The following is a 26,249-nucleotide window of genomic DNA, read 5'->3' on the forward strand; positions in this document are numbered from 1 at the left end:
TTTACAACATAAATTGTCAATAGGCTATGCTGGCGACACAAATAAAATCTCCTTTGAAAACCAATGGCTTCGCCTTTACAGTATCAAAGCCGGACTTAAACTGTCATATCGTGGCGAAAAGTTGTAATAACATTCACGCAGCTCCATGAGTCAATGAAAGCGCAATGAAGTAGCCACTTCTAAATGGGACCCACTACACAGTAGCTTAAGGTGTTTTGCTAAAGCAGCCATAATGAAATGAAGGTGTCATTGTTTGGATACTTCACACACGTGCTTTTTAATTTCACAGACTACAACTACCAAGCTGTAATCAAAGCACATGGATTCCCCTCTCACACCCTGCACGCACTTAAAACAAAATAAACAGGCGTCTCAGTCTCACGCATGTATAGGCAAAACTGTCTCAGACCGTTGTAACGTTGGTAAAATCTTCCATTGCACAGAATGATTTTGTAGCACGCGGCAATAAATGACAGTCGAAAGATACAAACAGTGCTGCTATACATTTGCTTGGTATAACCGCATTTATAGTTTTCTACAAATGCAATAAATCAAATGCCTCCATCACTCAACCAACGCTAACGGTAACATTACCTAGGTCCTTATTGATATTACAAGATTAACGTACCTGCAGTAAAAACCAAGCATGTCCGATAAACATCCTCAGATTTATTTCGGCTTCAAGAAGAAATGGGAATTACACTTCATGTGAACATCGTCCTATCCTTATTAGATGTTAAGCTGCGTAAATTACAGTCCTTGTATGAAGCGTCCATTGTTTTTTCCAACCCACTTATAACTTCCAACAAAATTACGCCTCACTGCAACGATCGCCATCTAGTGGACAAACGACTACTTCTCGCCAATACTGAAAATGCAGCCATGATGATGATGATGAATATTTATTTTGGCTTTCTTTTAATCCTACTGATTTTCATTTTTTTTTTTGGGGCAAATCACAAATGAGTGATTATGAGCCAGGTTGATGTGGGCCCTTGAGACCAACATACCATAAAAGATTCACAGAGAACTGTGTCTGCCCTACCCTCCTTTCGGGGGTCCAGTCCAGCGGGGGGGGGGCTGCAGATGAAAACGAAAAATGACGGTTCCATGCTATCCATGTGGGGGTACATGCCCACCAAGTTTTGTGTACCCCGGTCTTTCAGTGTCCCGGGAATCCTTGTTGGTGTATGTCACTAAATGTACACATAAATTATTTTATTGTAAGGCCCCCCATGAACGAAAGTACACAAAACTTGGCATGTTTTGTGTACTTAGGGTGTCATAATGATCCTACACTTTTAATTTCGTGCAGTTTTGACCTTGTCAGCCAGAGACATTGAGATGAAAACACCTAATTTTTTTTTGCTTTTTTTAATTTTTTAACTAGGTGGCGCTATACATGAAATAAGTGGTAATGGGATGGGTTGACATGCCCCTTAAGACCAACATACAAAAAAAAAGGTGGACCTCCTAGGCCCTACAGTTCTCGAGATATTCACAGAAAACTGTCTCCGGCCACCTACAGGCCAGTTGGTGTATAGTAACATAAATTAATTTATTGTGTGGCCCCCCATGAACGGAATTCCACAAAACTTGGCGTGCATACAGAGGGTGTCATAATGATACTACACTTCCAATTTCGTGCAGTTTTGACTATGTTAGGTCACAGATACCTTCAATTACACCACCTCATTTTTACTTTTTGTGTTTAACTAGGTGGCGCTATACATGAAATGAGTGGTTATGGAATGGGTTGACATGGCCCCTTGAGATCAACATACAAAAAAAAAAAATGTCCTCCTAAACCCTACGGTTTTCGAGATATTCACAGAAAACTGTGTCTGCCCCTACCCTCCTTTCGGGGTCCAATTCAGCGGGGGCTACAGATCAAAACGAAAAACGATGGTTCCATGCTATCCATGTGGGGTTACATGTCCACCAAGTTTTCGTGTACCCCGGTCTTTCAGTGTCCCGGGAATCATTGACGGAAATTTGGGCATCGCGAAAAAAAAAAAAAAAAAAAAAAATCTGACTAAACCTATATGACGCCCGCTTAAAGTGCTTGGTCATAATAATAATAATAGGCCTACTACTAATAATAATAATAATAATAATAATAATAAATTGTATTTAAAAACGCCTTTCAGGACACCCAATGTCGCTTCACAGATAAAACAAATAGAAGAAGAAAAATATGCATCAAAAAAGGAGAAAATTATATATATAATTTTTCTCCTTTTTTGATACATATATACATATAAAAATAATGGGTCGGTAGTTGTTGAGGGTTGGTTTGACAATAGCAGTCTTCAATGAAGGAGGGATTTGACCAGTGATGAGCGAGGTGTTTATTATTGATGTTATCATTGGGATGATGGATGGTAGGCACATCTTGACCAGGCTTGTCGGAACAGGGTCCAACTGACAGGTGGAGGAGTTGCACTTGGTGATGAGACCAGAGATGTAACTTTCAGCAGGGAGACTGAATTCACTGAGTGCATTTATTGTAGGTGAGCCCAACTCAATCAAGGAGCATGGTTGTTTCAACTTAGTAATTGAACACTCCAATTGCTAATGAAAAAAAAAGCCCCGAAGAACCCCAATAGGGGAAAGTTTCGAAAAAGACCCAAATATATATACCCTATTCTTGTGCCTATTCAGTATTTTTCTCACGCAAATAGGGAAAAAAAAATACTTTCACAGATCACCATGAAAATTATTGAGTTGATTACTTACATCAAGACAAACAAACAATGTATTACAAGTTTTTTTAAATTGTTTGTTAACATTGGCAAACAGGGCATAATGTAATTACGTATAGTTAATTTGTATAAATACCACAACGGAGCTACAGGTAATAGTCCAGGCGAATTAAGGTCTGACCCAAAACTAATTACAACAGAATTTATTTTCACATTTTTATATTTCAATTGGTGATCTAAACACATCATAGTAAAAGTCCATGAAAATCCAATTGGTGGAAATATGTTAAAATAAGGGTTTGTTTTGTGCATTATTCTTCAGCAAATACTGACAAAACTGTAATTAGAATGTTGTAGAATACACATTCTAAAGAATATCTGACCCCATCTAACTTAACATGGAATTTTAGAATCTTGCATTGTTGAGGAACATTCTTTTATTTTCAAAGAGTGAATTTCTTTGGCTTATTTCAGATGGGTTGTTGCAAAATTGGTGTCTATTTTTACATTTTGGCCCTTTGAATCAATGGAAATGGTTGTTGACTCTTTAAATAGAGCCAGTGTGTTTTTGCAAGTGTTCCACAATGTTCAAGCTGTACAGACACATAGTTAAGCATTATTCAGCCTAGGAAAGTGGTTTTGGTGTTTAATCTGATTTAGAGGTCACTGAAACATATACAGTATATCACACTAAAGTATCACTCCATCATTTTCCAAGACTTATTGTAATTGACCTCTTGCCCAGGGGTTGACTGATAGACTGTCTGTCCAATCAGAGGGGCCTGTGTGAAGCCCCTTTACTTTGCACAATTTTGTCTAAAACAATAATCAGACAGCACAGTATGTTTATGTTAGTGAATGCAGGAAAATTGTGAAGGCAAAGTTGAAGATGGATATGATAATGTCCAAATTCGACAGAAGGGTGCAGATGGGATAACTGAAGTTAGCCTCCAAAAAGGTGACTCTATTGTTGTGACATCTGGCAAAAAGGTGCATGCTATACTAATAAATATAGTTTAAGTTTATAATTAACAATGCATGCCTATGCATGGGTCATGGTTTTACCAAAGTCATGGAACAGTCAAAACTATACATATTCTAAAAGCATATGCACTGTACATGAAATATAGCATCAATCAACTTATGTCCCATCTTCCTCCATACCATGCATAACACATACTCCTCTATTCTGTATAGGCGAATCAAGTGAACAGCTGATACATTTTGACCTATACTGTCCAGGGAAAACAAATTAAACACCCTAAACTATATTTTCTAAAAGCATTAACCCTCTAGATGAGATATTATACCAGTTAAGACATGTATTATCTTCCTCCATGCCTTGGAAAATTTGTTTATCAAATGTTGCAAGTATTGTATTAGTATTGGATCAGACCTTACTTATTAGCTATACATAATTACATTATGCCCTGTTTGCCCATGTTAACAAACAATTTCAAAAAACGTATAATACATTTTTTGTTTGTCTTGATGTAAGTAATCAACTCAGTAATTTTCATGGTGATATGTGAAGGTTACTCTTTTTCCCCTATTTGCGTGAGAAAAATACTGTGTAGGCGCATGAATAGGGTATATTTAGGTCTTAACTTTCCCCTATTGGGATTCTTCGGGGCTTTTTTTTCTTACTCAGGACATATTGAGGATACAAAATCAGTTAAGCTTTCTTCTGTTGCAATTTGTTCAACACTGACCCCTATTTTGGCTTAAAATGAGTATGGAACATAGACTGTATGGAAGCCTTTGGTAGCCCACTGCAACGGGTGGTTGGTCTTGTTTGCACGTGGAACGTTTGAAATGAAAACTTACACTCTGTCGGTACCTGAAATGTAACACCATTGTTTAAAAGATGGCGGACGTTCCTACTAATGCACCACAACGTGAGTTTAACAATGTTTTTAACCCTAATTTGGTGAATACGGACATTCGAAAACATTTCGTCTGGTAGATTATAGAAACGGCGGCATATACATTGTACAGACAAGTTATTGTCATTTTAGAGAGCCTATGACAAACCTGTCTTACGGCATGTCGCTAGCTGACATAGCGGGTCGCTGCTACTACTAACCGGCTAGCTAGATATTTAGCTATTTACCTTTCTAACTGCTATTCTCTGATATGCGAACCATAACCGAGTCTTACTGTTAGTGCTTCACCTTTCACCTACCAGGAAGGCTTGATTATGGTAACGTTGTTTTCACGAAAACGCAAATATGACTGAAGTTGGAGCTAACTTCAGCGTCTTTTGATTTTAGTTTACGAAGTATATAATGATACTAAATGATTAAGTAATTTCCTCTAACTTTCCCCTGCCTAGTCGTTATGTAATCAGAACCATTTGTCGGTGTCCTCTTTCTTCGCATTCTTAGGCAAAGTACCGAGACGGCTTGCTAAGTCTGCATTATACAGTTGTGAATTTGTTACAGACTGTCCTGGAACCTCCAGTGACCAGGCCGGGAAGACGTCGGCATGCCAGGGATGCCCAAATCAAAACGTTTGTGCTTCTGGTGCTGCCAAAGCTCCCGATCCTGGTAAGGAATGGTCTGTTTTACCACTCTGTGTCCCCTTGTATCCATGTGACCATGGGAGCAGGATCCTGATGTAGCCTAGATTTATGTACGGAGTGGCCACAATGATGTAACTGGTACTTTTAGATTATTTTTTGTTTACTTTAGTTTTAGTGGCCAACCTAACAAATGCATGCAGTCTCTACAAGTTAACAATTTACAAAAAAAGTTGTTCTACCATATCATCAAGTCATTTGTCTCCTGTGCTGGTGCTAACCATTCCCTTATCCATTTATGATGCACAGCAATAGAAGAGATCAAGGTGAAGTTGGCCACTGTGAAGCACAAGATCCTGGTTCTGTCAGGAAAAGGTGGTGTTGGGAAGAGTACATTCAGTGCCCACCTGGCACATGCCCTTGCAAGTGATGAGACCAAAGAGGTATGAATATGATTATGTGATGTATGTGTTTATTGCATTATGGACAAGATTTATTTTGGCCTTAAAGTTATTTGGACACGTTATTACTTTATTTCATGTAATAACAATGTAAAAACAATGATATCATCAGGGTTGTAAGGCTGATGATTCTGTGTTGCATGTAATGCACACCATATTCCAATTAAGGACCATATTCTGGTTATGGCAATATTCAGAATAAGATGTTTCTATGTGTAGTGTAGTAGAAACGGAATATTCCCGTATACATGTTGATCAGCTGAATAAAGCAGCGACGTGCAGTAGAAGTGGTATCTGCGTCATGACGTCTCAACGGTCTCTATCCCTGAATTTCATTCATGACCATAAAATAGGTGAATTGAGATTAGAGCCTGACAATAGGCTGCTTTGAGGGTTGTTCACCTATTCTTCATGTCAGCAGTGCATGCAAAACCTGCGTCTTTGAGCATTACGATGCTTTCACCCATCAATAAATTCCATCTTGACATTTAAACTTTCAGATTTTAATACACCAATTGACCTCATCTTCACTCTAGTAGTGCAAACTTTTTGCCACATTTTCGCTGTTTGCCAAGTGTCAGAGCATCAGACCAAGCTACCAAAATGCCTATGATGACCTTGGATGAACATTTGCAGACAGAATGTAATATTCTGAAAGGGACATGTGTTTACATGCCACAATATCCTGGTTAAAAGAGGCATATGCTAGGGGTGTTATTCCGGTTTTTAGTATTCAGAATATGAGCTTATTCGGGTTATGGCAGCTTGAATAAGGTGTTTATATGACTCATGCACAATCGGAATATTGTCATCATTCTGAATGAAAAACGGAATATGGTGTCCATGGAAACATAGTCAGTGTCATTTGTTGCCCTTTTTGAATCAGATTACTGTGTGGTTGTCATGGCCATCTAGCGGATGCGATGACTTCTGCATTTAAGCATCATGCATGTTTTAGGCTGCTATGTTTGGATATGACTCATTCAAACAAATCAAGAGGGCAACCGGGAAATAATGTTGAGGTTTCAATAACCCTGCTTGACAACTTAAACGTTGTGGACACATATGGATAAGAAGTGAGCTAAAAAAACAATCATTCTGAAAAAATTTAATAATTTAATTTCAGGGGCCGTGCCTCAGGCTGAAGTTATGAATTGACCTCACTTCTTTACCTCACAAAAGGCTACATAGGAAATTAGCTCAGTACATTTGTTATCCTGACAGCCAGAAATATAGGCAATTATGCAGCCAAAGTATGGGGAAATGAAAAAGACACACACTTGATAGAGCATTTCAATAAACCAAACCCTTCCTCCAGGTGCAAGCATATCTGATGAACTGAAACAGGCTGACATCTGGGTAGACGGATGCACATGACATTTGAGTCACTGGGTCGTCATGGTTACAAATAACTAAACAATACTATGGTCCATGGTATTTATCAGTGAATCTTGAATTTCCCCTGGGGACCAATAAAGTATCTATCTATCTATCTATTTATGTGTGCCCTCTTGATTTGAAATGACATCAAGAGTTATTGATTTCACAATGGCTAATTAGATAGCAAATGTTATTTAGCCGGCTTTAATTGTGATGGGCATGTCCATAAGACGGTGGTTAAGTAACAGTGGGAACAGTGGCAGTTCCGTTCAAGCTGAAGGGAATTTCATTCATTCAGACAGACAGTCTGTATTTTGTCTTGTATTTTGGCCCTCATTCAAGCGATGAAGAGGCCCATCAGACAGAATGTACCTGTGTGCTTTATTTGTCCATTGTAGCTGATGCTCAAGTAAACTGAACTGTTGTCAGCAGGTTGCAATTCTCATACAGTTATCTCACTGGGGGTGTAGAATTTCCTTTCTACTATTTGTTGTACTATTAGGGCAGCCGTGGCCTACTGGTTAGCACTTCGGAGCTGTAACTGGAGAGTTGCTGGTTCGAACCCTGACCAGTAGGCACGGCTGAAGTGCCCTTGAGCAAGGCACCTAACCCCTCTTACTTATAACTTATACTTGTTTGTTGGGAGCTGTTCTTTCGAAAGATTTGAGCCAGGACACTGTTTCAAAGACTCTCGACAACATCAGACACGCCTATTTCATCTTTTTTTCTTACCAGGACAGGCTAAACTAAAATAGGCCTTACACATGACCAATATTGCAAACAGCAAATAACCCACTCAGTTATCATCAACTCAACCTGCTCCACTCTCTCTCTCTCTCTCTCTCTCTCTCTCTCTCTTTTCTCTTTCTCTCTCTCTCTCTCTCTCTGTGTGTGTGTGTAACCCAAATAATCCACTACGTTATCATCATCAACTCAACGTGCTCCACTCTGTTTACACAACTCGTATTTGATACTTAGTTCCCTGCGAGGCTTGGAAAGTACAGGCAGAGTGCAGCAGAACTCCAGCCCATGCTGCAGGTGCCCAGTCCTGGTGTGTGAGTGTGTCTTCGTTTGTAGCCACCTTAGGTAGGTGTGTGTGTGTGTGAGTGAAAGGGCTACTAAGTGCTTTATTGATCTCCTCTAGGCCAAGCCTGCCGCAGCTCTGATGGGCCTGTCAGAGGCTGGGCAGCTACAGAGACACACACACAGAGACACACTTTTACCACCTGGCAGCTCAGCGGCACCAAGCCTCTTCATATTCTACTGCAGTGAATCGTGCTGTGGAAGAACTTCACGGGAAGGGAGTCTCAGGCTCATAGACTCCTGAAGGATTCTTGAGTCTTGCAAGGAATTGCTGCTACATACTTAAAGGAATTATCCGGAGTAAAATGCACTTTAGATCAATTTACGGATGATTGGGAGTACATACGTTGAGTTGACATCAAAATCATGTCATTCGGATGTGTTTTGAGAAAGTTTGATTTTACCGTTTTTAGTCAAAACTCGTTAGCCTGGAAGGGACCCGGGCATGTCATTTCGCCGCTACAAAACGCTATTTTTATACCTCTTCTACAGTTCCAAACAACATTACACTTACAGTACGTGGTTGTGAGTAGAGGGTCCCTAAAGCCAAACTGAAGTATCCCCAGGTCTTTATGTGGTCGGATAGAGAGTCCAGAATGAATTTCATCAAGCCAGTACCTTTCCGGAAATGTTGCTGCTGCAGCTGCCAGCTTTAGGGGAAAGTCCGTAGGAGTCGATTGCCGAGTGTGGAGTAACACGCTCTGGAAATTCACAATTTCGTCCCCTAAAGATGGCAGCTGCAGCAGCAACATTTCCGGAAAGGTACTGGCTTGATGAAATTCATTCTGGACTCTCTATCCGACCACATAAAGACGTAATTACACGTAAGTGTAATGTTGTTTGGAACTGTAGAAGAGGTATAAAAATAGCGTTTTGTAGCGGCGAAATGACATGCCCGGGTCACTTCCAGGCTAACGAGTTTTGACTAAAAACGGTAAAATCGAACTTTCTCAAAACACATCCGAATGACATGATTTTGATGTCAACTCAACGTATGTACTCCTAATCATCCGTAAATTGATCTAAAGTACATTTTACTCCGGATAATTCCTTTAATGTTTTATTAATTTGAAGTATTGATATGGATTCATTACTTTTGTTTTTCAAAAGAAAGCTCTTCCGTTTCTGTCATCTTTTGTCATGGTTTATTTGCGTGCAGGGAAGAGGACTGATTATGCTTTACTTTCTGTAAGCAGAAATTAGACTTTGGCATAGCTCAGGGTGGGATCTTCCAGCCAGGTCCGTAAACTGAAAAATGGACTTTTGGATCCATCAAATCAGTTAGTGTTGACCTTCGTAGGGATTCCCCTTTGGCCTGGCCGAGAAGCCTACAACAGGGTAGGTGTGTCCGGCCGGGGGAAGCGCCTGTGTTTGGCGTGTCTATGGAGTAACGAGGAGAGCGTGAGGAGCCACTTCCTGTATGTCTTGTGTTTTGTTCTGTCTTCCTGTTGATAAAAAGCTTTGAGAAGAAGAAAACCCCTCAGCTAAGTCCCTGTGTTTAAGAAGGTGAGAGCCTGGCCTCTCTCGCATACACAGGGAAAGACCAAGGTGGGTTGAGTGTTTTGATTGGAATGTGATCGTGTGTAAGCCATAATGTGAATGAAAAGGGGTGGCTTTGAGTGTGCTGTGTTGGGAGAGGTCAGATGTTTTCCGATTCTTGGCATTTTTAAAAAAAATGTCTGTTCTTCATATTGTTGTGGTTGAACCTCACCTCAACCTGCCACGGGTGACTTTCTGTTCCCCCTTAAATAATGCAGAGTGGACCCCACAGCAGGGCCTAGAGCAGTTGGTGAACCACGCTTCTCTCCTAGTCTCAGAAGTTGTGAGTGAGCGCAGGAATGTGTTGCCGTGTTGCTGGCTCCTAATGTAACATTAAAGTATACACATTTTCTCTCTTGCTCAAACACACACACCCACACTTATCTATTCTCTGTCCTCTCTCTCCCTCTCTTTCTTTCTTTCTTTCTCTCTCTCTCTCTCTCTCTCTCTCTCTCCCTCCCTCTCACTAGTTCTCATTCTCTCCCTGTCTTTGTCTTTCTCTGCGGCAATCCATTTTTAAACAAGCACAAAGCGAAGTGGAGCTCTGTCCAACGCCCGAGTGCTATTCTTAGAAAAGCAGATTCATGGAGTAGCCACAGTCTGTTCAGGGTGAACAGGGGGGGCACTCTGTGACATCTTTACAAGCTCAAAAGCAGGCTTCTCAACACTCAGGATGAGGGACATTGCCCCCAGTAGCACATTCACAGCTCCCACTCTCTCCGCCTCTCTCACTCTCTCTTTTCTCTCCCCCCCCCCCCCACCCTGCTTCTTCTTCCTCCCGGTAGTATCGTAGGCGCACTGGAATGTCTGCTGTCCTGCACACGTGTTTATCTCCCACAGTTCCCATGCTCTGAGGTGTCACTGGGCACGAGCCACCGTGCAGCGAGGCCAGGGGATAAGGAGCTGCGTCCTAGGCAAACATTGACTTTGGCAGGGCGCCACGCTTTACTGGGGCTGCCCCCCCCCCCCCTTTTTCTCTACTTTTTGTTATTCTTTTTGTCTCTTTCTTGCTCTCGTTCTCTCCCCCACATCTCTCTCTCTCTCTCTCTCTCTCTCCTCTCTCTCTCTCTCAGACCGCAAGGGGGTGACATTGCAAAATGTACTAATGAGGCATAAGATTGGGCCCATCCTGTGAGAATGCAGGCTTTTTCTGAGGGGCTAATTGGTCTTGTAGGAGTGCCTGCTGCCTTACAGTAACTTTATAAGAAGCCAGTCACAACGTGGAGTGGGCCAGTAGGATATACTGCATGTAATAAATTACTACTGCAAATAACACATTTAATTTGATATTTTTGACCAATATTTGGCGATATGCAATTTGTTTTGAACAGTTCAATGTTTGCATGCCACTGCTGGTCAGGAGGCATTCATTACAACCAGTGAGACTGTCATGAACATTGTTCAGTATTTTATTTGATGTTCAAGGTCAGATGTGTTGCCTTGCTGCTAACAAAGTACTAGGTGAAGCTAGGTGAGGTACTTCACAAAGAAATCCAAACAGTAAATACAGTTAAAGCTTTAGGCCTAAACCCTGCTGGAAATAACACAATATCTTCCCTAATAGAAAAATCTGCTTCTTGGCTGTCTATATATCTTACAGGCCAGGGCTCAGTGTTGGGACTCTGAGTCCAGAGCTCAGTCCATTAGCAGTGCTTTGGGCTGGCGTACGCAGAGGGGTTCTACCTGCTCAGGTCACAAAGCACAGCTGAGGGGAGTGAGGGGCTGCAGAAGTGACTAGCGCCTTGTGCACGTTGTGTTGTGGTTAGGCATTCCTTTAACCTGCTCTATGCTTGACCAAACATCACATCCAGAACAGGCATGCATGATGGTAGACAGCAGTGTGTGGTTGGTTTACCAGCCAGACTGTGTGTGTGCGTGTGCGTGCATATGCGTTGCCTGCATGTCTTTCTTTAGAGCTTGCACATATGGGTCTGTATACATGTGTCTTTGTGTCTGCTTCATGTTGTGGCTGTGCAGACGGTGGTTAAATCCTGGCTGGAGACAGACATGGGGAATTATAGAAATCTTTTGTTTCAGCACCCAGACACTTCTATTTTTTCTGTTTATTTCCTTTTTTTGGAGACTGCATTTAGGCTGGTTTAACCCCATCTTCTCCAGGGGTATTTTGGCATTCTTCTCAGGGTCAGGGCTTTGGTACTCGTCATACTCTGACTTTTAGGTCCATTGTGGGAGCAGACGCAGTGTGGGGGACGACATGGGCAACCGTGATAAATGGCAAAAGCTCAGAGAAAGTGATCAGTGTAATTGGATCTGGCTGGCTGTAGAAACATTTCCCTAACCCTCCCCCCAAAGTAGGTTTGCACGACTAAGCTAGGTGATATTTGTGTGTTCAAACACCTAAAATGCATAGCCTTTAAAGAGAAAAAAAGAAGCTGAAATTAAATGACGTCCATTCAGACTTAAGGTAAAACACAACTTTTCTTTTTTGATGAGGATTTGAAAGCGTTTGACAGAACGAGAAGATTTTTGCACCAATTACCCTTATAAAGTTTTGATCATTGACAGCACTAGAATTTCAAACTCAGTCCACCCTCCAACCCCACCCCCAGCCTCACAAACCGTATCTAATTCAAACCCAACGTCAGTTAAAGTGGCTCTGTTCTCTTTCTTCCCCTCCACTGTCCTCCACACACACACACACACACACACACACACACTCATATGTACTGTAAGGTGTGGCAGAAAGTGTTAACAACAACAACATTCACAAAATATGTTTTATTTATAAATTATGATCTTTTTTTGGGGGGGGGGGGATCACCCTTTAGCTCCTGTTATCTTCCTTTGCCTGTGCTAACTCCCTTAAGAAGTTTTTATTTCTGCCATTGCCCCTGATCCCACCCCACCCTCCATTTCACCACCATCCATTAGTCTACAGCGACTACAGTGCGTGCGTGTGTGTCTAGACCCTGCCCTACTGTTCACACACAGTTTCATCCAACTTCTCTTGTCCACTGGCCCCCTCCACTCCACTCCGGCTGTCCTCCCTTAACCGCTTGCCTAAGACGTGGTGGTGGTTAGGAAACGCCGTGCTGGACGAGACGGAGCTGGCTGCCGCTCACACTGTTTATGGGGAGTTGCTTGATTATGCTCTGTTGAGAAATGTCCAGCATCTCCCTTTAATACATACCAAAGGTTTGTGAAACAGAAGACCGGAGACTCTCATTGGATGCCTGCCCCTACTTTTTAAAGCTTCGCGTTACTTTGCTCCGAAGAAAAATTCTCTCAAACTGACCAAAGGCTTATGTCCCTTTTTTTTCTTTGTTACTTTAACGTGACGAATCTATTTCCATTTGTGTAATGCACAGCCCCATAAGCCAACCAAAGGAAGGCCTGTTACACAGCATCCAGGAATCGCGTGCAGGATGTATAGACGCTGCTGTGTAGGCCCTGTTGACTCATACTAAATGTAAACAGTGGGGATGCTATTGAGCTGAAGCCAGTGTGGGTACTGTAGACATTAAAGAGCCTTTGAGGCTCTTCCAGTCAACCCCCTTGCCCTTCTCCTAGTTCCCTTTCCCCCATTGCCCAGGCAAGCCCCCCCCTCCTCCTCCACCCTCCTCCACTTCTCGCCAGGGTGGAGCGGAAATGTATGGCCCCTATAGCTTGTCTCTGGGGCCCTGGCCCCCGGGCTCCCTCAGCCCCCGCTACACGCCTTCCATGTGGTTTTGCCAAACTCCAACCAGAGCCAAGCCATGAGGGGATTCTTTACATTCCTGCAGAAGTTAAGGTAACACACACGGCACACACACACACACACACACACACACACATGAACGTATACATAATGCATGCAACCTGCAACTTTACACACACACACACACAATGCATAATGTTTGGGCTCTTAACACTCATGCATACACACCTGCAGATATCTTACACACACATACACACACATACACACACACACTTTTGTGTGGTATGGTCCCTTGGGTGCCCTCCACACCACGTGTAAGTGTCGTATGAGGGCCTCTAAAAACAGGATGGTGTTGTTTCAGCGAGAGAGTATAGGAAGGAGAAGTGGGTGCACACAGAGCGTACAGAAAGGAGAAGAGGAATTGGAAGAACACTGAGGGCTTGAAGAGGAAGGGAAAGTATTTTTCGTTGAGGGCCGGGTGCAGAGCGACTTCCTGCTCTGCAGTGAGTGAATGGGGGAATCCCTCCCCTCCCAAACCCACTTCACTTGACCCTGACATGGAAGTGTGTGTGTATGTCAGAGGAAAGGAGGGATGTTATAAGAAAGTGTAAGCCAGGTCCACAGAACAGTGGGCTATTTCCTCTATTCTATAGGGAAAGAGGAACTCTTTAAGTTTGCCCAGCTCATGCATCGCCATAACAACCACGAATGAATGAATGAATGTTCTCTTGGACTAAATGATCCACTGGTTAGATTCCTTTCAACTCTAGAATTGATGTATCACATGCCCCACCACACAAATGTAGTATGTCAACCAGAAATTCATGGCTGTGTGGAGACAGAACACCACAATGCGGTAATTCTTGTTCTTCTTACTCCTCCTCTACTCTCTCATCTCCTCTCTTGTTCTCTCTGTGTTGTTAGCACACCCGTTTGCTTAGATAATTCCCATCAGGAAAAGAGAAAGTGGTGTGACTGTTTTTTTATTTGTGTTTTTGTCTCATTTCTGCACTCAAAGAACAATACAGGAAGTGAGATTCAGACTCAATCTGGGGGAGGAAAATACAACAATCCGATCCAGAGCCTCCGCCCTTCCTCTTGGTTTTCTGAGTTTATCATTTGGTTGTGGATCACTTAGCAAGCATCAGGCTCTCTCTCTCCAGATGCAGAAGCATGGAGATGGAGGAGAGGGGTGTTGTGAAAAGGGAAGTCATCTGGTTTTCTCATCAGTTGCTCTATTCTTCCTATACCTCTCCATCTCTCTCCATCTCTGTATCCATTTCTCTCTCCCTCTCTCTCTCTTTCTCTGTAACCATTTCTCTCTCCATCTCTCTCTCTCCATCTCTGTATCCATTTCTCTCATTCTCTCCATCTCTATCCATTTCTCTCTCCCTCTCTCTCTCTTTCTCTGTAACCATTTCTCTCTCCATCTCTCTCTCTCCATCTCTATCCATTTCTCTCTCCCTCTCTCTTTCTCTGTAACCATTTCTCTCTCCATCTCTATCCATTTCTCTCTCCCTCTCTCTCTCTTTCTCTGTAACCATTTCTCTCTCCATCTCTCTCTCTCCATCTCTGTATCCTTTTCTCTCATTCTCTCCATCTCTATCCATTTCTCTCTCCCTCTCTTTCTCTGTAACCATTTCTCTCTCCATCTCTGTATCCAATTCTCTCCATCTCTGTATCCATTTCTCTCTCCCTCTCTCTCTCTTTCTCTGTAACCATTTCTCTCTCCATCTCTCTCTCTCCATCTCTGTATCCATTTCTCTCATTCTCTCCATCTCTATCCATTTCTCTCTCCCTCTCTTTCTCTGTAACCATTTCTCTCTCTCTTTCTCTGTAACCATTTCTCTCTCTCTCTCTCTCTCTCTCTCTCTCTCTCTGTCTCTCTCTCTCTCCTGGGCTGAGGTGTGTTATGTGGAGTAGGAGGCGCTTGAGCTCGAGGCCGCCTCTGGTGTGTGATGTCCTTAACATCTGCTGGAGAGCCCAGTGTCCCAGTGTCATCTGAAAGGCACGCTCCACTCTCCAGCACCGCTGAGAGGCAGGAAGGGAGGGATAGAAAGAGAATGAGAGAGAGAGGGAAAGAGAGGGAGAGAACAGAGGGATGCATATAAAGAGGTTGGAGAGGGGAGAGAAAAGAGAAGAGTTGCTCCCTTCTGCGGGTCTGTTCTGATGACACTACCAGGTGTGTGTGTGTGTGTGTGTTTATGTCAGTTTGTATGTATGTATGTGTGTGTGTTTGTTAGTGCTTGCTAGTATGATGTTTTCCTGCAGCAATCTGAAAAAACATCATTCAAACTCCGTGTGTGTTTATTAGAAAGCAAAACATTCATCATAGTAAAGTAATTGATGTAAAAAAGGACTTTACCCAGGGCTTATGTCCAGTATGTGCATAACACACACACACACACACACATACACACACGCACACAAAGTGCCAGCTGGTCTGCCTGTCCTCCCTCTCGCAGTGGAGGGCGTCCACAACTTTTCATCCCAGTCTGCGTCTCTCTGGAAGGCTGGGACAGTGGAGCTGACCCTCTCACGTCTTTGCACATAATTAAGCCGTCACCTTAAGCCTTTACACTCTCTCTCACCCCTCTCTCTCTGTCTTTCCCACTCTCCCTTGTGACTGAGCGTTATTATTTGGACATCATACTGATTTAACTGAGTGAGAGAGTGATAATGGAGTTTTAGACCCCCCATCTCTCCCTCTCTTTCTCTCTCTCTCCCTCTCTTTTTCTCCCCCTTCCTTCCGCCCCTCCTTTCTGCCCTGAGAAGTAAAGCAATCATGGGGTCATCTTCTCTGGTCCCTGTGAGAGCTCTCTGGCTTTCAGCTGGCCATGGCTTGGCTGCTCCACGGCCTTTTCACACACTCCGTCTGCCGTACAGCACCTGCTGCTGCCTCCCTACCCTCCTTTCCCTTCTTCCCCCTTTCTTTCTCTCTCTCTCCCTCCTTCCCTTCCTCTCTCTCGCTCTCCTTCTTTCTTTCTTCCTCCCTCTCTATCAATCTCTCGCTCTCCCTCTCCCATTCTCCCTCCTCTCTCTATCTCCCTCTCTCTTTCTCTCCCCTGCCCCCCTTATCTCTTTCTTGTCACCTTTCGCTCCCTGTCGGAGTGTATTCTGATAAATAGTATGGTAGTGGTGAGTGAAAAGTAGCTTCTGTTTTAGGGAGTCGTGCTGTTCTTCATGGTGAGAGGGTCACTGTGAAAGCTAAAGTTTTATGTTGCAGAAGCACTGAGTAGAGCATATCATCCTCACACTGGAGCTCTGGCCTGAATGCAAAGGCTGACTGCAGATTCTGCAGAGGGCTGTCTGCGCTGCTGTTTTGTGTGTGTGTGTGTGTGTGTGTGGTGGTACTCAGACTCCTTGACAGTTCTGCAGTGTCTTTTGATTTCCAGTGTCCTGGTGAATGGCTCCCCACTGCCACCTTGTGGTGCAATATGGTAATCCCATATTTGTTTCCATATTGTAAAGTAATCTCTCTTTCTTTCTGTCTTTCTCTCTCTCTCTCTCTCATATATCTCAGGTTGCTCTGCTGGATGTGGACATCTGTGGTCCCTCCATTCCAAGGATGATGGGTGTGGAAGGAGAACAGGTACACCAGGCACCTTATGTCATCTGTTTCTGTGTTAGCTAATGCTATGTTTTGCTAGTCTTCTGGAGTCCCTGAACTCTATCTGTGCTTCTTAAGACAGGTTTTGAGAACATCTTCCTCACCAATTATATGCTGTCAATTTCTTATGGCTTCACGTATGGGTCATTCCACGTCAGTTCAACCAGGGCCCACGCACTTAGGTCTCAAAAAATTCTGAAAAAAATACCAGGTGTACCTATGTTACCCAGGAGACACACTGCAAAATTACTCTTATGTAAGATCAATACTTTCCAAGATACAGCCAGTTTTACAGGGGGAGGGGGGTGTCGATTTTGTTCAGCCTCTTTTTTTGTCAAAGTTCACAAGCCCACAAGCAATAACTAAACCATGTAGGAGGCTCAAATTTTGCATGCTGGTACATAAATAGGAATAGTATGTAGCAAAAATCGTCACGCTTTTGGTCTGGATAATCCTGCATGGTCATAGCTGTCCCTCAAAGTTAATACAAATTTTATTGGAGTTTTTGGCTGGGCTCTGTTTAAGCCTTCAGAAGACATATTTGTACTCAACATAGGCTCTTGATTTATTTTCCTTACTGAGATAAGTAGAAACACTCTCACAAAAAGCAATGAACAGAAAACAAATCTGAAGTCTGAACAGCAGACCTCACAAGTCTGAAAAATCATTTTGGTTATCATTTTCAGAGCACCCAAACACCTTGTGGGAATATACAAAAGATTTTTTTTTAAATATGTTTTTTTTATTCTCCATGATCCCTTTTTTTGAAAACACCAATTTGACTTGTCTTATGCAAATCTTTCTTTTTATTTTCCACCTGAACATGGGCAAAATGCCCCATTGACATCAATATGTTTTATATAGTCACCACACTGCCACCTGTGGTTGTATAGAGTAACCTGTGGTAGCTCTATACAAAACATATTGATGTCAATGGTGCATTTTGCCCATATTCAGGGTGGAAAGTGAAAAAGAAAGATTTGCATAAGACAAGTCAAATTGGTGTTTTTAAAAAGAAAAGTTCATGGAGAATAAAGAAAAAAATATTTAAAAAACTTGTAAAGTCTGCTGTTCAGACCCTGAAGGAATTTATTTTCTGTTCATTGTTTTTTGTGAGAGTGTTTCTACTTATCTCAGTAAGGAAAATAAATCAAGAGCCTATGTTGAGTACAAATATGTCTTCTGAAGGCTTAAACAGAGCCCAGCCAAAAACTCAAACAATATAATTAGTATCAACTTTGAGGGACAGCTATGACCATGCAGGATTATCCAGACCAAACGTGACGATTTTTCTACATACTATTCCTATTTATGTACCAGCATGCAAAATTTTAGCCTCCTACATGGTTTAGTTCTTGCGCCGTGGGCTTGTGAACTTTGACAAAAAAAAGAGGCCGAACAAAATCGACACCCCCCTCCCCCTGTAAAACTGGCTGTATCTTGGAAAGTATTGATCTTACATAAGAGTAATTTTACAGTGTGTCTCCTGGGTAACATAGGTACACCTGGTAATTTTTTCAGAATTTTCTGAGACCTAAGTGCGTGTGCCCTGGTTGAATTGACGTGGAATGACCCGTATAATAGCGATGTTAATCTGAAGGGGCATGTTGAGAGGTTGTTATGTCCTTCCCAATCCTCCATTTGTTTTATTTTACTCCTAATAAGTAATAAACTCCTTTATAAATCAAATATGCTGGATAGAAAATGTTCTGGAAGTACAAAAATGTGCTTTTGTGCAAATATGCTCGTAATCATGGTTTCATCATTGTTCAGAACAACAAAAGCTAGACTGTACCGTCTACATAATCTTGACGTTTTTTACGTATTACAAACTGACTTGCAGTGGCTGCAACCTGTCTGTCTGTCTGTCTGTCTGTCTGTCTGTCTTTTTCTGTGCAGACATTTGAAGGTGCTGGTTTGGAATGAGCTCATACAGTATGTTGTGTGTTTGCTGTATAGGTTCACCAGAGTGGTTCTGGGTGGTCCCCTGTGGTAAGTTTAGGCAGACAGGAAGATGGTGTTTGCATGCTTGTGTTGCAAGTGTGGAGGTGGAAAGCTATTGTGGTTAGTCATAAACATCAGTTCTGCTAAAGTTCATGAGATGTGTGTTGGAAGATTGTTTGGCGTTCCACTGATGCCCTATAAACTAGAACCTTCATCTTAAATATTTTTAATTGTTTTAGAGTTTTGATATTACATTGATTACATTGGTGTTTCTAAAGCTACATTACTTTATGCAGTAGTGTAATCAGTCACTCTTTTTGTAGAATTCAGTGAAATTCTTCACATTGATATTCTATATCTATCCATTCAGTGTACACTACCGGTCAAAAGTTTGGGGTCACTTAGAAATTTCCATTCCACTCCATTATAGACAGAATACCAGTTAAGATCAGTTGCATTGTTTTTTAATCAGGGCAGCAGTTTTCAGATTACATTATATGCTTACATAATTGCAGAAGGGCTCTCCACTGTAGAAAGAAATGGCTAATCTTTAATGCAATATCTACATTGCCCATTATCAGCAACCATTCATACAATGTCCTAAAGGCACATTCTGTTTACTAATCTGATATCATTTTAAAAGGCTGAGAAAACATTGGAGAACCCTTTTGCAATTATGTAACGGTAAGCACATAATGTAATCTAAAAAAAACAATGTAATTGATTTTCTGGTATTCTGTCTATAATGGAGTGGAATAGAAATTTCGAAGTGACTTTTGACCGATAGAGTACAGTATGCACTCAAAAACCCCGCAGACGTTTCTTGTAGTAATAGTATAGCTTTATTTAATTCATTGAAGGAAGCCCTCATTTACAATGAAGTTTGTGCTAACTCAAATGAGATTGACAATGGGTCTTGGGACCTCTCATTCGCTTCCGATTTCCAAAGGGCGCAACCAGCAGTGAAACTAAACTGAAATTGGTACATTGAACTCAAACTCAAAGCGTTTCGGAAGGACGGCAAACACATCTTTCTTGTTAAGTGCTTGTTGTTTTCTCAACAGCTAATAAAATTTACATCCATATAGCCATCAACACAGTCATTGGTTGTGTTGAACATCACTGCTAACATTACTCCTCTGTCTGTCATCATATAAACCCCGCCCTATGCTGGATAAGCAGTTATAATTGGGGAGGGCTCCAGATAGACCCGCAGAGCAAATTCAAATGAGCTAACTGGTCCGCCTAGCTTCACCCAGGCTACAGTCCTGGCCCTGTAAATGGGAAACAAAGAAAGTGGCTAATCGATACACAGTTCCAACCAATCAACAAAAAGTGGCACTTGTGCTCCAAAGTGCACAGAAAGTAAATTTGATTGGCTGTTGATTTTAAAAAGTAATGCTTTACCAAGACCAAAGAATGCACCATAAAATAGTTAGCGTTCGGTCAGGTGAGATGGATGCTGACTCATTGCTAAATGGGCCCAGTATGTTGAAAACAGGTGAAAAAGGGGAATCCATGTATTGTGTTACTCACATTTACATTTAGTCATTTAGTCTGTCGCTTTTATCCAAAGCGACTTAACAACAATCAAGGTACAATATAGGTACAGTGCCACTAGCATATTGTTAGTGCAGCAAGAAGTACTACTCACATAGAAGAGAATGACTTTAAACTGTGTAGTAGGGGATATAGGTACAGTGCCACTAGCATATTGTTAGTGCAGCAAGAAGTACTACTCACATAGAAGAGAATGACTTTAAACTGTGTAGTAGGGGCTCAGTGATTGGGAGGGTAAGTACCAGTAAGTAAGTACATTTAATTTATAAAGCACATTTAAACACAGCATAAACTGACCTAAGTGCTGTACAGGGTGCCCCCTGGCTCATGTTGACTGTGTCTCTCTGTCGCCTCCTGCAGTACGTGGAGGATAACCTGGCCGTCATGTCCATCGGCTTCCTGCTGAGCAGCCCGGATGATGCGGTCATCTGGAGGGGGCCCAAAAAAAACGGTCTGTAGTTTCACCTCTGGCCACTGGAATTCCCACAATCTGTTGTCTGACTCCCCCCGCCAGCTGCTTATCTGTTCATCTTTTTCACTTTTCCATTGTGTTTGTTTGTTATCTCCTTTTGAATTGCTTTTATTTTGCCTCTTTTTGAGTAGGCATAGAGAGAGGGCAATAGTTAGTAAAGACTTCTCTCAGGGCATATAAAACAAAATAGGAGGGGACAAGTGCATGCATAATTGTATAAAGAGTTGACACCTCAGAATGTATGAATTTTGTGTGAGTTATGATGGCTGAAATATTCATATAAAGGTCTTCCATGCAGTATTAGTGGCCAGCACCCCAATCAAAGTCACCTGGCTTCATGGTACCAGCCTGGATTAATGTAATAGATAGTAAAAGAAAGGTTAATGTGCAATCATATGTGGATGCGCTCACTGCACATGTCAACACTAGTGGAATGCCTATTACCATGGTGACAGAGAAGTAAACAGAAGGCAAAACTTCAGTCATGCCGTTTCCAGCAATGCAGTTGGAATTACAGGAAAAGGCGGGACAGCTGCCATATCAGCGTTACGAACTAACCCCATACATTTGAATAGAGGACTCTGAGTGCTGTGTCTCCTCATTATAGAGTCTCTGGTGAAAGTCCCACCATGTATTGCTTCTACCTTCTATTTAACTGATTGAAGAGTTGTGCTAATTAGAATCAGTTGAATGGAACGTATACTGTTCTTGGTAGGACTTTTACTTCATAATGTTTTTTTTTCTACCTCTGATATTAATGATAAGCTAGTGACTGATGCTAGTGTCGGTGGTGATTAAGCCTGTGTGTGGTTAACATCACTGTGTGTGAAGAAGGTGCTGTTAGTATAGGGCTTTGAGGCTGTGACTGGATTTAGACACGGCTAGTATCACATCCCTATTATTGCTCTCTGCACATGAACAGTACTTTTTTTGACTTGTTTACCCTCACATCTCAGCAGCTCAGTTTAGTTCAGTTCAGTTTATTATTTGTCCCAAAAGGACAAACCACACAACAATGAACACAAAATAAAAGCAGCATCTTCAGCCTGAGAACAAATAAGAGTTGTGTTGGAGTGATAGTAATAAGAGAACTACAACAAATAAAAACGATAAATAATTATAATAATAAAGCTGCACGCCCATATAAGTCGAGCTGCAAAATTCTTGAAGAAATATACCGTTGCATGCAAAGCCATCACATTTATGTACTACGTTTGCATGTTGTTATGGTCTAGAGGAGACCGTTAAGACTACTGAAAGACTACTCGTTAAGACTACTCGTTAAGACTACTGAAGCATGCAGCGACAGTTTTTACTGAATTTGTTTCAAATATCTAAATATCTAAATATTGTTTTAACAAGACCGCAAGTCCAGATGTTCATTCAGATACCCTAGTCAGACACTTTTGTTTGCTTTTCTATTCCGTATTTGCATGCGATTTGCCTTGAAATGGAAAGGAGGGACTTCCTGTATGTTATCTGTTATTGTAATAACTAGTGCAGTGCCCGTTCAAACATTCCTGAAGAAAACACGTAGCTCAATTATATGCCCACAGGTATGCCTGCTTTGAAAATAGGATGATGGAGAAACATCATTCCAGCTAAGCATTCAATAATGTATACTGAATATCATAATATATTAGCCTATAATTAATGTGGCCTCTCATAGGCAACATGTGTAATAAATTTAGGCATAGCTGCATGTGACATTTCTACAGATCAGAATGACATAAGCCTAACAACTGTTTTGAGTTGAGGCTAAATGTGTATTAAGCTTACTGAATAACTTCCTAATGCTATTCGAAGTGTCAGTTTATTGCACATACTTTTATTTTGCAGAATTTTCACATACTTTTATTTTGAGGTCACTACATAGCCTACCCATGTTTGATGGCGTGATAAGTGACGTCGCTCAGTCTGCAACTTGTTGTCTAACGTTAGCTATGTGGCATTAGCCTATCGCTCGTTTCAATTTGGGACCTTGCAGTAAGAATTGTCGTTTGTTTAGTCAAAGTCTCATGTCCAAAGTAGCCTGGGCTATTCGAAGCGTCAGTTTATTGCACATACTTTTATTTTGAGTGGTCACTACACTATATACCCGTGTTTGTTGGCGTGTTGTTGCAAAATCCGCGTAATCATTTTATGCAAGCAAACTGCATACAGGGAGTCTTTATTGTTGAGGTCAGACATGATAATCATCTTGCATCTTAACCCACAAGCGGTTCCCGAGTAATCCGTTTTTTAAATTGCAACTGACTATCATCAAAGTGAGACCTAGCTAGCAACTGTCAGTACACGATCCATGGGGTGGAGCTCCCCTGAAACTGGTCCCCTTGGAAACAGTGCAGTGCAGCGATAAACGTCCTACGTAAATAAGCATATTTTAAAATATGCATTCAAAAATCTTCAAAATCGAGAGTGCACACCTTTGTGCCACGCGCGCCACATACGCAATCTTAGGTCAGTCTGACAAACGATCAGCGAGATATGCGTGACACACACACACACACACACAGAGACACACAGACGCTTCTTGCTTTATAGATAGATAGATAATAATAATAATATAAGCTTTATTTGTATAGCACATTTCATACACAGAATACAGCTCAAATTGCTCTACATAAACTCTCCTTAGCTGTTCTAAAATCAGTGTAACCTACGGACTCGTGTGCCTTATTGCTTTTCTAAAATGGATACTACATATATCTGCCAAGATTTAATAAAATAAAGGCACAGCAATGAGAAATGTTATGATTTATTCATGAAATATATTTCCTCTATCTGAATGGTTGCCAAGCAACGTCAAGACGCTACTTTAACTTTTGTATCAAGTTATGGTAGCGCAGTAATATAGAACGAAATGTGGTGAAGGTGTATGTTTGTGCTGGATTTTACAACGGCATCGAACATGATTCAGCCAATCATAATCAAGCACCGGAACTATCCGTTTTAGAATAGTGTCAGTGGTGAAGAAAACATTGCATTTGTGTGCTTTGTCAAAACAGCCATATGCCATTAGCTTGAATAATGGAAAGCTCATTTTGGTGAACTGGTTTTTCAAGATCTTATGGGTCATGAGGGCATCATGAGCTCCAGACGAGCAACGTTAGTACAGCAGAAAACTCCATATGCACTATAATTTATTTCCTGCCCGTAACTGTTTGGTTTAAGCATGCCTTGGTTTCCTGGAAACTTGAAGGTACATCTGTTTCGTCATCGTGTGAATTAGATCAGATTAACCTTGATTGTCTCCGAATGCAGACATTTGTTTTGGGTAGTCGAGAGGGAAGGAGAATGCAGATCTCTGGCAAAATACCAATGCATGCCAGCACCATCTGGCATTGCACTATGCAACTTTGCAGGGTCATTTTTCACTTTTCGACACACCAGGTGACCCTTTAGTGTCATTTCTCAATATGTAAGTAGGGCTTAAGTGTTCAAGCACCGTGCCTGAATTCAGGTGTGAGCTGGTATGCTTAACATTTGAAAACAATGAGACCGACAATGAGCAATGAGACAGACTGCAGCAGTGTTTCCCAACCTTTTTATCTTGAAGGCCCCCTTGCCTGTGTCTAAGACAAGCCAGACCCCCCTACCCAAACTCCTACCCGCATACACACACAAAAAGAATAAAGTGATTAATTGCTTTAGTTCAGAGGTCAGAGGTAAAAAATAGCTACATGAATTTAAATGTGGAACAAAATGTTTTAATTTGGATTATACAGAATTTTTATTATCCAATTGGGGTGTTATTGGGATTTTATACATTTAATGTGCACAAATATAATTTTGGTAACCTTACAACCTCAGCCCAGGCAATATTGTGCGGACCCCCTGCAATATCTGGCGACCCCAGGTTGGGAACCACTGGTATATATGACGTCCTCATAAATGCTTTAAGCCCTGTGTAAGGCAGTCCGATAGACTTGCACGTTGAAACGTGATGATGTGAGAGGTGTACTTGGCACGTTGAAAATAGATGGCATGAGCTAAATGCCCATTCTTACATGGTGTTGCTCTGGCTTTAACTGCCGAGCTTATTTTCTCTGCAGGGATGATCAAGCAGTTTCTGAGGGACGTCGACTGGGGGGACCTGGACTTCCTGATAGTGGACACACCCCCAGGCACTTCGGATGAGCACCTGTCCATCGTTCAGTACCTCGGGGCAGCACGCATAGACGGAGCGGTCATCATAACCACGCCACAGGTGAAACACACACACGCACATACTCATAATGCCATCATAACCATGCCACAGATGAAACCTTGTGTGCAAGCACAGACACATACACACTAACATCATCATCACAGTCATGCCACAGATGAAACCTTGCGTGCAAACAAAGACACAGACACACCAATATCATCATAACCGTGCCTCAGGTGAAACCTTGCGTACAAACACAGACACATACACACTAAATCATCATAACCGTGCCACAGGTGATCTGAGGAGACAAGTGGACCTTCATTAGTGTCTAGTGTGAAGAGATGCTGGTGAGCTTTCTTGATCAGGGTAGAGGTGTTGAGGGTCCATGAGTGGTCCTTAGAGATGTGGACACCCAGAAACTTGAAGCTGGTGACATGCTCACACCTCAGTCCCGTTAATAAGGATTGGGGTGTGTGTGCTAGCTTTAGACTGAAGTCCACAATGAACTCTTTGGTGTTCTTAGTGTTAAGAGCCAGGTTGTTGTCGGTGCACTATGATGTTAGGTGCTGGAACTCTTCCCTGTAGGCCGTGTCATCGTTGTTGCTGACGAGACTTGTCACCGTAGTGTCATCTGTAAACTTGACAATGGTGTTAGAGCCATGTACAGGTGTGCAGTCGTAGGTGAAGAGGGAGTCCAGGAGAGGGCTCAGCACACAACCCTGTGGTACGCCAGTGTTCAGGGTGAGGGTTGAGGAGGTGAGGTTATCTAACTTAACAGACTGCGGTCTGTTGGGAGTCCGTGTGGGAGCCATGGGTGACCTCAGAGGAAAACACTCAGTCAGTCTTTTCAAAACACTGTTTAAGTGCCGAGTCAGTCCCTCTGGCCAAGCTTTGACTGTCCTCACTGTGGGTTTCACACGTTTGATGAGTGCTGAGTACTTGGGCAGTAGAAACAATAGCTGCTTTCAGACACGTCCTCCACAGTATATGCGGAGCTTTGTCAAACGGAGGCCCGACCCAGGTGATTCAGATATGATGCTAACATGCTGACGTTATGCAGTCATATGTGTGAACGACACCGACGCACCTGAACAGAATCTCCGCGTGGTTGAACAGGTTGAACGTGGTTGAACACACACATGAACAGAATCTCCACATGTTCT

At 42.1% G+C, this 26,249-nt stretch overlaps 1 protein-coding gene across 1 annotated transcript in view; it reads left to right on the forward strand.

Moving 5' to 3' along the window:
* Positions 1-4,479: 4,479 nt before the first annotated feature.
* The window catches only part of nubp1 (nucleotide binding protein 1 (MinD homolog, E. coli)), a 30,683-nt gene continuing 8,913 nt past the window's right edge, over positions 4,480-26,249 (forward strand). The window contains exons 1-7 of the mRNA XM_048245575.1: positions 4,480-4,603; positions 5,150-5,254; positions 5,536-5,669; positions 16,871-16,939; positions 18,917-18,949; positions 20,822-20,912; positions 24,989-25,143. Of these exons, the coding sequence (XP_048101532.1) occupies positions 4,573-4,603; positions 5,150-5,254; positions 5,536-5,669; positions 16,871-16,939; positions 18,917-18,949; positions 20,822-20,912; positions 24,989-25,143 (618 nt within the window). The 5' untranslated portion in view covers positions 4,480-4,572. The remainder of the gene's footprint in view (positions 4,604-5,149; positions 5,255-5,535; positions 5,670-16,870; positions 16,940-18,916; positions 18,950-20,821; positions 20,913-24,988; positions 25,144-26,249) is intronic.

The sequence above is a fragment of the Alosa alosa genome, chromosome 6 (assembly GCF_017589495.1).
Source record: "Alosa alosa isolate M-15738 ecotype Scorff River chromosome 6, AALO_Geno_1.1, whole genome shotgun sequence".
Lineage (NCBI taxonomy): Eukaryota > Metazoa > Chordata > Actinopteri > Clupeiformes > Clupeidae > Alosa > Alosa alosa.